Source organism: Vipera berus (assembly GCF_964194415.1).
Source record: "Vipera berus genome assembly, chromosome: Z".
Taxonomy (NCBI): Eukaryota; Metazoa; Chordata; class Lepidosauria; order Squamata; family Viperidae; genus Vipera; species Vipera berus.
This window is the reverse complement of record NC_138205.1, coordinates 11,833,174-11,846,825: the sequence shown is the minus strand read 5'-3', so window position 1 is coordinate 11,846,825 and position 13,652 is coordinate 11,833,174. Positions and strand designations below refer to the sequence as shown.

General features: G+C 43.8%; 1 protein-coding gene across 1 annotated transcript in view; it reads right to left on the bottom strand.

Annotated features, from left to right (window-relative positions):
* Positions 1-11,722, bottom strand: part of LOC308676899 (solute carrier family 12 member 3-like) — a gene marked incomplete at its 5' end in the record, with an annotated part of 43,195 nt that extends 31,473 nt beyond the window's left edge. Inside the window, 6 exons of the mRNA XM_081342960.1 lie at positions 619-729; positions 1,335-1,474; positions 6,115-6,210; positions 8,308-8,383; positions 9,656-9,799; positions 11,438-11,722. Coding sequence (XP_081199086.1) covers positions 619-729; positions 1,335-1,474; positions 6,115-6,210; positions 8,308-8,383; positions 9,656-9,799; positions 11,438-11,722 — 852 coding nt within the window. The remainder of the gene's footprint in view (positions 1-618; positions 730-1,334; positions 1,475-6,114; positions 6,211-8,307; positions 8,384-9,655; positions 9,800-11,437) is intronic.
* Between the last annotated feature and the right edge of the window lie 1,930 nt (positions 11,723-13,652).

Here is a 13,652-nt window from a genome sequence, read left to right as displayed (position 1 = left end):
CTCCCCTTCCTAAACAGTTTGTTTACATCTGTGGAGATCTGACAACCCAAAATTCACTCACCTTTGCATAAGTCAATTAATCTTTTTTTTCTCCCTCCCTTCTACCCTCAAGGTTTTGCCTAACAGTCGTTGGACAATGCTGCTCGGCTCCTTTTTAAGATTTCAACAGCAAAACTTTCGCCAGCTTTTTAACTTCAGTCAGTTGCCGCTACCATCATAATGCTACGATAGAGATCGTGTAATAAGGTGTATTCTACGTCATGAACAGATTATCTACACTACAGATAATCATCGGTAGATCAGGGTTTAATATTCAGAAAAGGGTCTGTCTGGTTTTCCTTCTCATAGTCAGGGCCTTTTTTCTCATAGAACGCTCAGAACGGAGTTCCGGCACCTTTTTTGGATGGAACCTTGTAGGGTAGGCAAGGCGGGTTGTATGACATGTGTGAGTTCCGTCACCTTTTTCTTTTACAAAAAAGGCACTGCTCATAGTCATTTGGCAAACCTTCACAAAGCCGCTCACACGCTTTCCCCAAACATCCTCTCTAACCACTAAGAGCTACTCTGTTCTTTCGACCGGTCACCCATCCCGACATCAGCAAGTCTGTGTTGCCTTACTTTTGCTTCCCATTCCATGCCAGCCAAAGCGATTCCAAGTAGGACGGTGACAGTGATCACGCCCACGATGCGGATGTCATTCACTGGATCAGTCATCACAGCATCGAACTCCTGTTGAAAGAGGGAGGACGGTGAACATTTCCTTCCCATTGTCAGCTTTCTCCTCTAAGCAGTCGCCCCAGATGTGAGCTCACTGCTGCTACGATCCTCAGAGGATTAGATTGACCTGGTTAGCTTAACAATGCTGTCTGTTGGAGCAGCACTGGGGGAAGGGAAGGGAAGGGAAGGGAAGGGAAGGGAAGGGAAGGGAAGGGAAGGGAAGGGAAGGGAAGGGAAAGGAAGGAGGGGGAAGGGGAAGGAACAAGGAAAAAGAAAATCTGCTTTCCATACTGTAGAAATATGAGATCTGGAAATTGGAAGGTAAGAACGTCTTCATTAGGAGCTCCAAGGAATCACCCCATAATCTGCACAGATAGCTTGCTACTTAGCACACAACAAATAGCTGCTATTTCTTAATCTTGCCAACTTTAAGATATGTGAACTTCAGCTTCCAGAACTCCTTAGCCAGCATGTATCCATCACTACAGCACGCTTCCCGGGCTAGCTGAGGAATTCTGGGAGCTGAAGTCCACACACCATGAAGACGGTAAAGTTGGGAAACCCTGAGCTATAGGAACAGAGGAAAAAGAGAAGTTTGTTTGTTTTTCCACACGTACCACTAGCAGGTCCTTCACAGTTTCGGAGAAACCCACCACATGCATGGCCACAGCCACAGCATTGGCAAAGGAGAAGAGAAGACCAATGGATCCACCAAGTTCTGGTCCCAAGCTGCGAGAGATCAGGAAGTAGGTTCCTCCTACACCCAACATAAACAAAATTAAGTCAGTTTTATTTTCTCTGTCACTAGACCAGCCCTACCGGTGGAGAAAGTCACTTATTTTAAAGTAATTTAAAATCAGAAGTAGAAGGTTTTGCATACTGGAGAAGCAGCATGTAAAAAAAAAACTTTAACGCAAGTAACATTTATTGTTGAACATTAGCAAGGCTAAAACGAAGAACGGTTGCAGGAATTGGGTACGTCTACTCTAATGGAAAGAAGGACTCGGGCTGACATTATAGCAGTTTTCCAATATTTCAGAGGCTGTCGTCACAAGGAAGAGGGCGGTTAACCTATCCTCCAAAGCACCTGAAGACAAGACAAGAAGCAATGGATGGAAACTAATCAAGGAGAGATCCAATCTCACAATCCAATCTATCTGAAAGGGTATACGGTAGGATCTCCCGTTTGAGCAGAGGGTTGGACTACAAGACCTCTAAGATCCCTTCTAATTTTGTTACTCTATTATTTATTGTGGACAGTTGCTAGAGGCTCAGTGTGTGCAATCTTAGCAATCCTTACAACGCTTCTATAAAGCCAGTCAGTATTTGAGGGGTTGCCACAAAGAAGAGGGTGTCAAACTATTTTCTAAAGCACCAGATGGCAGGAGAAGAAACGATGGTTGGTAACTGACCAAAGAGAAAAGCATCCTGGAATTAAGGAGAGACTTCCTAACAGTGAGGACAGTTAACCAGTGGAACAGCTTGCCTTCAGAAATCATGGGTGCTCCATCACTGGAGGTTTCAAGAGACTAGACAGTCACTTGTCTGAAATGATATAGGTTCTCCTGCTTGAGCAGAGGGCTGGAACTAGAAGACCTCCAAGGTCCCTTCCAGCTTTATTCTATTCTATCGTGATGCCTTGAGCTTGAGATGATAGCAAAGAGACTTTGGCGAAGCAGTTTGCCAAAGGCTGCCTAGTGAATTCATGAGTGAAGTGAAAGTCTTAACGGAGGTCTGCATGACTGTGACTCTTGACATCTTTAGAATGTGTGAGCTGCAGAAGGCAAACTGAACTGAGGCTACAACACACAGTGGACTTTCACCTCTGCTTCAGACCTGAACTGGGAGAGAGGGAGGAGGCAGGATCCCACTATCCCAGAGAAAACTACATCAGCCAAAGCACCAGAAGGCAACAGAAGAAACAACGGATGGATACTAAACAAGGAGAGAAGCAACTTAGAACTAAGGAGAAACTTCCTAACAGTGAGAATAATGAACTAGTGGAATGGCTTGCCTTCAAAAGTTATGGGTGCTCCATCACTGGAGGCTTTTAAGAAGAGATTGGACAGCCATTTATCTGAAATGGCATATAGGGTCTTCTACATGAGCAGGGAGTTGGGTTAGAAGACACCCAAGATCCCTTCCAACTCTGTTATTCTTGTCTGTTTCTTTGTCTGATGCATTTCCATCCTCACCTCCCCATATTATTATGCTGGGCTTTATTTTTAAATAATATATTCGTTTCTTGAGTCCACATTTAATTAAGTCTTTGCCCCTTGGCTCTAAAACTCAACAGGGCTTGGAAGCAACACTTCCAGAGTCTGAAGGCTAGACTGGGAAGTCTAACAAGCGTGTGGGAAGAGATCAAGGTCAAACCAAAGGAACGTGTTCCCAAACTGAGATCCAGCTATCTAGGAAAATCTGGCAGACTCTGGCTGATTTTGAAGAACTACTCAGAGTCGGATATGGTTAATACATGGATGGTAAAAACCGATCTGCCCTACGGTCATAATCTAGACTGGTAAGTCTGTTTCACAAGGAGGTTTGGGGAAAAAAACATGCCAGAGGAAGACAGTGCCCAACCCCTCCCTATGTCTACATGCCTGTGAAGTCATCACAAATCAAGCTGGACCTGAAAAAGACTAAAGATACCTCATCACTGATGCTGCCCAGGAAAAATGAATCAAATCAGTGCTATGAGGTTGAGAAAAAAGTAGCAAGGAAGAAAATGAGGAGGCGGGGGGGGACTAGAATTGGGCCCTAAACAGTAACAAGACATGAGACCGGTCTATCAGGGCAACCTGGTCTACCCCAAATATGGGATAGAGCATACTGCTTCCACGTTCGCCTTTCAGCCCAATCTAGAAGCCTTCACAGGCAGTCACTTCTGTGGCAGACTATTTGTGTGTTAAATTTGAATTGAGCCTTGGTGGAGCAGCGGGCTAATGCCTCCTTAAGTAACACCAGCTGCCTGCAATTAGTGCAGGTTCGAGTCCCACCAGGCTCAAGGTTGACTCAGCCTTCCATCCTTCCGAGGTAGGTAAAATGAGGACCCAGATTGTTGGGGGCAATAAGCTGACTTTGTAATAATGCCACTTCGGGGGGGCCAAAAGCCCTAATAAGCAGGCATATACATAGAATGAAGGCTATTGCTAAGCACATTGGTTTGTGCTTTAAATTGTAAGCCGCCCTGAGTCTTCAGAGAAGGGCGGGATATAAATGGGATTAAAATTTAAAAAAAAATACCGACAAAGAATTAAAGGGAGACTAGTATAGCCCTGATAGACCGGTCTCACTGGAAAACACTTAATCTCCCCTCTGGTACAGCCAACAAAGCGAGGAGAGCCCGTGGCCTAGAGGTGAATACTTCTGCCCTAACATGCAAGTGGCCCAGGTTCGAATCTCAGAAGGGTACGGCTAGCCGATGAGAGCTAAATAGCTCGAAATAGCTATACTTCAATCGGTAAATTCAAATTTAGTAATGAGACAGAATAACAGAGTTGGAAGCGATCTTGGAGGTCTTTCTAGTCCAAGCAGGAGACCCTATTTCAATTCTGAACAAATGGCTGTCCAAAGTCATCTTAAAAACCTCCAGTGATGGAGCACCGACAACTTCTGAAGGCTAGCCATCTCCCTGATTAATTGCTCTCAGTGTCAGGAAATTTCTCCTTAGTTCTAGGTTTGATCTCTCCTTGATACGCTTCCATCCATTATTTGTTGTCCTGCTCTTAGTGCATGAAGAAGTGCCCATGGTGCTGACCCATGGTCCCTTCCTGTTGTAGCTCCCAGGCTCTTCAGATCTTCTTCCCACAACCATGTTCAGCCATCTTCCTTCCAAATGCAAAGAAAGACCACCCATCCATCCTTCCCTCGCAACCTCGATAGTTTCTTTGTCTGATGTCTGTTTTACCACTCCCTCCTCCTTTTCCCCGCACCAACAACTTTTATAAGTCATCCAGGGAGCGACGAGCAGAAACAGCCATCACTCTTAGGGAAGAAGACTCATACTGGAATGGCGAAGAAGAGTCGAGGGAAGACTTGGAAGCATGGATTTAAGACCCAGGGCAGTCAGTAGAAAACATCGGTTGGACCCCACAGCCTAACTTGATCTGGATTCCTTGGAATGCCCTCCTTGAGAGCAGTGACTCTCCCCAAGTAAAGGTAAAGGTTCCCCTGCACACGCATGCTAGTCGTTTCTGACTCTAGGGGCTGGTGCTCATCTCCGTTTCAAAGCCGAAGAGCCAGCGCTTGTCCGAGGACGTCTCCATGGTCATGTGGCCGGCATGACTAGACACCAAAGGCACACGGAACGCTGTTACCTTCCCACCGTAGTGGTCCCTATTTTTCTACTTGCATTTTTACGTGCTTTCGAACTGCTAGGTTGGCAGAAGCTGGGACGAGTAACAGGCACTCACTCTGTTATGCGGCACTTGGGATTCGACCCGCCAAACTGCCGACCTTCTGATCGACAAGCTCAGCGTCCTAACACACTGAGCCACCGCGTCCCTTTCTCCCCAAGTAGAGCAGGTCAAATAGGATTGAGAGGTGCAAGGATTGGGGAAGGAAGTCTAGTCCAGGGCTCCCCAAACTTGGCAACTTTAAGACTTGTAGACTTCAACTCCCAGAATTCCTCAGCCAGCTGGCTGGGGAATTCAGGGAGCTGAAGTCCACAAGTCTTAAAGTTGCACAGTTTGAAGACCTCTGGTCTAGTCAATTGCTCCCACAATGTGCTCTGCATAGTGTCGGACATGGGGTGGACAACTATGGCAATTTTAGGACCTGTGGCTGACTTAGGAATTCTAGGAGTTGAAGTCCACAGGTCCTAAAGATGCCATAATTGTCCACTCCTGCCATTAGACATGCACCAGCTGTGCTGAAGATGGAGAGTTTAAGTATCTTATAGTAAGCTTTCCTTAGAGGCTAACCCTACGTTAAAAACACTGTCTGTATGATCTTTTTTTTAACTAGCTCCCCTGAACCCTGTTCAGGCCCCTTGAATTGGCTTCTTGGACTCTGATCAGGTCTGCACTTTGACTCTGTCTCTTTTTATGCCTCTTGAACTAGAACTGTGATTACTTGATATATTGCTTGTAGGACAGCTTTTCCTGAACTGCAGAAATCTGAATGACCATTAGAGGGCAGCAAAAAGACAGGCAGGCAGACAGACGGAGTATGCTAGTCCAGGGGTAGGCAACCTTAGCTCTTTCATGACTCATGGACTTCAACTCCCAGAATTCCTGAGCCAGCCATGCTGAGGGGAAAGGGAGAGGTTTTCAAGCTGAGCCATGCTGGCTCAGGAATTCTGGGAGTTGAAGTCCACGAGTCATAAAAGAGCCAAGGTTGCCTACCCCTGTGCTAGGCCAATGGCTGCACCAGGACAAGAGGAAGATAGCTTACCTGCTTTAACCTTGCCGTTAGTGGAAATTGCAGAGATGGAGAGACCAGTAATACTGGTCACCACAGAGGACATGAGGATGATCAACCAGGTTAACCCTGAAGAAACAAGGAACATTGAGTTTGGCACTCTGGAAGCAGGGCTGTCTAACCTCCATGATCTAATGGATGTATTTAACAAGGAGGTGACCAACATCAGCATTATGTCCTTTTTAATAAGAGGTAGTCCTAACTTAACAACTGCCCTGTTTAGCAATCATTCAAAACTATGACACTGCTGAAAAAGTAACGTTACAACTAGTCCTCACATTTGTGCCGGTGCAACATTCCCACGGTTATGTGATTGCCATTTGTGAATTTCACAAAGCTGGCGTGCAGCGTCAGTGGAAAAGTCAGCAGTAAAATTGCTCCAATTGTGGTTGTTAAGCAAGGACTATCTGTACCAGAGTAAGTCTCAGGAACTCTCTGTCCAGTCTTGTAATTATTAAACTGTAATTACTCAGCTAGGACTATCTACTTAGGTTATATTATTTCTGCCTTGCTTTCTCCCAATTTGAATGCAGCTTGATTAGGTTTTTTTAAAAATTACGTTAAACAGTTTGTCTTTCTGTTAAAAGATGTATGGTTATTTTCTGTGAACAAAATGCATTTGAATGTACAAAAACATCATGCAACATTAAAATGTATGTTTTCCCCCCTCCTTGCATGTACAGGTAATCCTTGACTTAACAACCACAACTGAGGCCAAAACTTCAGTTGTTAAGTTAGTTTTGCCTCATTTTCCGACCTTTTTGCCACAGTTGTTAAGTGAACCACTGCAGCTGTTAAGTTAGTAACATGATTACTAAGTGAATCCGGCTTCTCCGTTGACTTGGCTTCTTAGGTCACATGACCCAGGACCCTGCAACTGTCATAAATACATGCCAGTTGCCAACATATAGACAGCATATAGGGCGGAGGTACAAAAACTATCCATATGGTGTAGTAACAACAACTTGCACCTAAACATCGGCAAGACGAAAGAGATGGTGTTAGACTTCCGGAGAAAAAAGGAGGAACCTGCCCCACTTCACATCGGAGAGAACTGTGTAGAGAGAGTTTCCTCCTTTAAATTTCTGGGAGTCTACCTCTGTGAAGATCTGACCTGGAAAGTTAACACAACCCAGGTGGCTAGAAAGGCCCAACAGAGGCTTCACTTTTTTAGGGTCTTGCGGAAGAACAGGGTAGAACAACGGCTAATGACCCTCTTTTACCGGTCTACCATAGAGAGCGTCCTCTCGTATGGTATTGTGGTTTGGTATGCTGGTCTGACAGCCGTGGACAGGAAAGTATTACAGAGGGTAGTGAGCACAGCACAAGACATTGTGGGCTGTTCCCTGACACCACTGGATGACATCGCCAGGGCTCGTTGCCTTGGAAGAGTGAGGAAGATTCTCAGGGATGACTCACACCCTGGACGGTATCTCTTTACTCTCCTACCATCCGGTAGGAGATATAGGAATATAGCCAGCCGTACCAACAGGCTGAAAAATAGCTTTTATCCGTGGGCTGTTAGGCTTTTAAATGGGACATAATCTTATGCAGAATTGACTTGGGAGGCCGGTGTGTGGTGTAGTTGGTTCACATAGTGTGGTGGGATGGAGGGTTTGTTGTCACTGTGTGTTGGGGGGAGAGAGCACGGGGGGGGGGAGGCTCAGCTAATCTCAATGTACACATGTTGTACTTTGACAATAAAGGTTTTATTATTAAAGTGCCTGAATTTTGATCACATGAGCACAGGGGATGCTGCAAAGATCCTAAGTGTGAAAAACCATCCTGTTACTTTTTTCCGTGCCACTGTAATTTCGAACGGTCACTAAACAAATGGTTTAAGTCAAGGAGCACCTGTACATCTTATAAAAGTAGTTACAAACCTAAAGGAAGATCCCATCAAGACTGACTATATATTTATTTAGAAAATTTACACTGCCACCTACCTGCACGTGGCGACTGAAGGTGGCTTACAGGACATAAAAGCACAATATAAAAGAAATAAAAATAATAATAATAATAAAAATAATAAACCACCCCCCCCCCCCCACACACACACAATCTGGCGACAACACACATTCTTATCAGCCCTTTGGGAACCTGTTTTTCAGTAGGGAGAAGGTGGAATCAGAAATAGTTCCTCTTTACTTCTACAAAGTTTCTTACCTATGCCAGCCTGGGCTGTTATCCAGGGCAAACGGAGATAAAGGATCACACCCCAAATATTCAGCATGCATCGGATCTTGGGAGGAAAAAAAAACACAAAACAAGCAACTGAAAATCCGGAAGTATTCGCAAAGTCTCATTATTTTATTATTATTTGTATTTTTATCCCGCCTTTATTAGTTTTATAACTCACTCAAGATGGCAAATATCCTGCATTCACTTTCCTCTTATTTTCCCCATAACAACAAACCCATCAGGTGGGTTGGACTAAGAGAGAGTGAAGTCACCCTGCCAGCTAAGGCGGGACTAGAACTCAAGAAGCTCCTGGTGATTGGCTGAGAGTCACTCAGCCACCGTACATGCCTTAGGTAAGACTAGAACTTACAGTCTCTTGGCGATTGGCTCAAAGTCATCTAGCTGGCTTTCATTCCTAGTTGTTATTGTTGTTAGTTGCGAAGTCATGTCCGACCCATCGCGACCCCATGGACAACGTTCCTCCAGGCCTTCCTGTCCTCTACCATCTTCTGGAGTCCATTTAAACTCATGCCTACTGCTTCAGTGACTCCATCCAGCCACCTCATTCTCTGTCGCCCCCTTCTTCTCTTGCCCTCAATCTTTCCCAGCATTAGGCTCTTCTCCAGTGAGTCCTTCCTTCTCATTAGGTGGCCAAAGTATTTGAGTTTCAGCTTCAGGATCTGGCCTTCTAAAGAGCAGTCAGGGTTGATCTCCTCTAAGACTGACTGGTTTGATCGCCTTGCAGTCCAAGGGACTCGCAGGAGTCTTCTCCAGCACCGTAGTTCAAAAGATTCAATTTTTTGGCGCTCAGCCTTTCTTATGGTCCAACTTTTACAGCCATACATTGCAGCTGGGAAGACCATAGCCTTGACTATACGCACTTTTGTTGGCAGGATGATTATCTCTGCTTTGTATTGTGCTGTCTAGATTTGCCATGGCTTTCCTCCCCAGGAGCAAGCGTCTTTTAATTTCTTGGCTGCAGTCCCTGTCTGTGGTGATCTTGGAGCCCAGGAAAATAAAATCTGTCACTACCTCCATTTCTCCTCTATCTATTTGCCAGGAATTGAGAGGAATTGATTCCTAAGGCAGGACTAAAACTCAGTCTTCTAGTTTCTAGGATAATGTCTTAACCATTAGACCAAACTGTCTCTCGTGGCATGTACTTTTACTTTAAGTTGTTAAGAAATCACTAAATTAAGGATCCCAATCAACCAGTTGCAGCCCCAGACGTTGTTTCTTCCAAATTATCGTTCCTATCTCCGGTCTCTTGGGATCTCTTACTTCCCACCCATCCCGGGTCAAATTAATTCATGCATTGTCTTGTGAACTTTACCATTACACCCATCACCCAGCCAAATCGAACAGGTTCTGATTCTGGTTTGGGGTCTTCCACGTCCTTTTCCTCCCCATCTTTAGACACAGATTCTATAGTGGGGTCGCCACAGTCTGGGCTCCCAGGATACGTCTGCCCTTTTCCCTATTAAAACAAAGAAAGAAGAGAAAGAAGAAAAGCAGCTGAAATTAGATCCAAAGTGAATCTCCTATAGTTCTACAATTTTTCACATTTTACGGCAGTTCTCTCCAGTACTCTCCAAATATGCTGGATTTGAGCTCCATTATTTCCCCAACATAGGACTTTGTGGGAAAAGACCGATGTTCTTTTTGTAACCCATGGAGATTCAACATACTGTGTGAAGTCCTACTTTCTTTTAATTGTGCAGAAAATAATTGGGCGTCTATACTGTACAGTGTTGAGTCGAGTTGTGATTTAGATTTTTAAAAATCAATCTAGCCTACATGGCTTGTAAAGCCATAGAATATGGTTTGGCACATAGAGAGGAGCTAACAAATTTTTCTTCTGCATTCCAGAACTTAGTGCACTGTATAAAAATAATCTGGTTCACTCATGATCAGAGGCCAAAATGGATAATTTGAAAGCCACAATGATTTGCTTTACACTTTGCACAAAGTCATGGTTATTCTGATCATGATTTACTAAAGGAAATGAAACTACTGGGAGTCTCGCAACAAATTAACCTCTACAACATGATTTATAAACCACAAAGTTAGGATTCAGGCAGCTTGATAAATAGAAACCAACCAACCACATTATGATTTAAATCAACGGATAAACCTGTCTGAAATAATAAAAGAATAACAAGAGTTGGAAGGGACCTTGGAGATCTTCTAGTCCAACCCCCTGCTCAAGCAGGAGACCATTCCAGACAAGTGGCTGTCCAGTCTCTTCTTAATTTGGCAATCTACTCAATAATTTGGCTAATTTTAAACCAGTTTGTAACTTAGCATTTCATGCGAGCCCAGTCAAACTGCAGCTTAGTAAGCCATTATTCAAGAAATCACATTTAGGCGTGATATGTGTGACCTCCCGTTTGGACTACTGCAACGCTCTCTACATGGTGCTGCCCTTGAGGACCACTCGGAGGCTTCAACTGGTGCAGAATGCGGCCGCGCGAGTTGTGATGGGGGTCTCCCGATACTCCCATGTAACACCTCTACTCCGCGAGCTGCATTGGCGTCCGGTTGCCCTCCGGGTGAAATTCAAGGTGCTGGTGATGACCTATAAAGCCCTAAATGGCTTGGGTCCGGGATATCTGAGGGAACACCTGCTGCCGGCATCAAGTTCCCTTCGTCCAGTGCGCTCCCACAGGGAGGGTCTTCTCAGGGTGCCACCGGTAAGAGATTGCCGGCGGGTAACACCCAGGGATAGGGCCTTCTCAGTGGGGGCGCCTGCCCTTTGGAACCAGCTGCCAGTGGAGCTGAGGACTGCCCCCGACCTCCGTTCATTCTGCCGGGGCCTGAAGACCTGGCTCTTCAAGCTCTCTGGCCCAGGCTGAGGATTAATTTATTTTAATTGGGGTTTTATTTATACAGGGATAAATTTAATCTTTTTTAAACTTGGTTTTTTAACTTTTGTATTTTTGGTTTTTAATTACCCTGTAAACCGCCCTGAGTCCTCCGGGAAAGGGCGGTATATAAATGTAATAAAATAATAAATAATAATAATAATATGTAAGAAGCCTCCCTAGCTCATGTTGTCATGGAAAATAAGGCCAACTTCCTTCTCTCTGATCATCATGGAGCAGGACCTTCTTACCGGTTCTGCATTCCTCAGCATGTCCAGCGAGGGCCGGATCTTCCGACGTCCCGGGAGTGCGGAGAGTGCATAAAACTCATAGCGAGGACAGGCGTCAATCGAAGTCTCGTGATCGGGGGGCGCTGAAAGGGATCCGTTTCCTTCTGCTCGTGTGGAAGATGGAAGATCTGCGGAAGGTTTAGGAGTGTGCTTGCCTTGCTCTGAGGTGGGACCATTTTGTAATTTTCGGACTTTGAAACGTCCAAAAGAAAGGACAGTCTTATAGGATGAGGAATTTTCTTCCATGGCTTTCTTAGAATTGTTCCCACCTGCCAGGAAGAGAAATAACAGATATTTATTTACTTCAATCTTTTCTGCAAGGCTGCCTCCTTTGATTTTTATCCCACCTACACAAGCCAGGAGTAGGCAGACATTCACGATTTGATCTATCCTGGTCTCTGTCATTCAAGCCAGCACTTTAACCTTGGTGGAGCAGTGGGCTAATGCCTCCTTAAGTAACACCAGCTGCCTGCAATTAGTGCAGGTTCGCATCCCACCAGGCTCAAGGTTGACTCAGCCTTCCATCCTTCCGAGGTAGGTAAAATGAGGACCCAGATTGTTGGGGGCAATTAAGCTGACTTTGTAATAATGCTGCTTGGGGTGTGTGTGAAAGCCCCAATAAGCAGGCATATACATAGAATGAAGGCTACTGCTAAGCTTGTAAGCCGCCCTGAGTCTTCGGAGAAGGGTGGGATATAAATGTAATAAAAATAAATAAAATAAATAAAATAACCATTACACTGCACTGTCTCTCTTACTGACAGGGCTTTTTTTCTCATAGAACGCTCAGAACGGAGTTCCAGCACCTTTTTTTGGATGGAACCTTGTAGGGTAGGCAAGGCGGGTTGTATGACGTGTGAGTTCCAGCACCTTTTTCTTTTACAAAAAAAGCACTGCTTACTGAACTATTAAGTTTAGACCTGGCTGAACAGTTCCTGGGCCCAGAAATGTATTAACATGATAAGCCTTCATCACCAAATTTTAAACCACACAGGAGAGCCCTGAACAAGATAGAAAATTTATCTTCACAGATGTCCTTGCGCACACATAATGTGTTTGTGCGCAAGGTAAAAGACACCTGCCAGTAACTATGCCGATGCTTCTTATTATAAGTCACCTACCCAATAGCTGAACTTCTCTGGCAAATTAACAATGTGATTTAAAATACTGAAAAGCCTTAACAAGTATTTACTCCATAACATAAGACAGATTAAAATATATAAAAACCATTTTTTACACTTGGTGATTTGGAATTTGGGATCTTGGATAAAGAGATGTATAAAATAAGAACAAACCTACGGAATATTTACAAGAATATTTACAAGGTTCTGTTGGTCCTGAGAAAGGAAAAGTTATATATGGCTCACATTCTTTCTATATATCTGTTCCTGAAAAGTAGAAATGTGTGTTTTCAGATCAAAAGCTGAAGAGTTCTATTCTATTTTGAACGCCCAGTTCAAAATCATTCATGCATGTCCTTAAGTGATACCAACATGAGTAAGTTTTCAAGATGGTTTTTTTTTCCAGGTTTACTTGAACTATATTCATCACAAAGCCTTCTCTTTTTCTCCTTATTTTTAAAACTGAAAACTGAGACATCACAACTATCGCTTCTAAAGTCTGAATCTCTTGTTTCCCTACAGCCATGAAATACATATTTTTCTAATCCATTAAATAAAGGCAAAGTGCCAATGGATGATCATCCATAATCAATCAAGCTTTATCTAGGTCATTGAACTGCATACATAAAATACTATTACAGGATGGCAATTTGCCACCATCTCAATACAAACTGCCTAGCCAATGTGCAGTGGAAAATGAGCCAAATTATAAAATTACTGCCAGAAACTATAAAGCAACATCACGAGTATAAATAATTAAAACCATTGTGCAATATAGTGCAGTTGAAAATAATGTGATATAATGTTAATATAAAACATAAGGGCCTATGGAAAAAAATAGCAAAAAATGAAAAATACTAACATTGTATCGCTAAAATGTCCTGGTAAAAATAAAATTAGTATCGATATTAAAACTTTATAAACCATGATGAAACGGCAGTAGATAACAGCAGTGTGTACTTTATAAAAAGCAATAGCAGTAAAAATGGTCATGTGAAACAGTTAGAAATAAAACCAATTACACATTAAATCAGTACACAATGGTCTTCATCTAA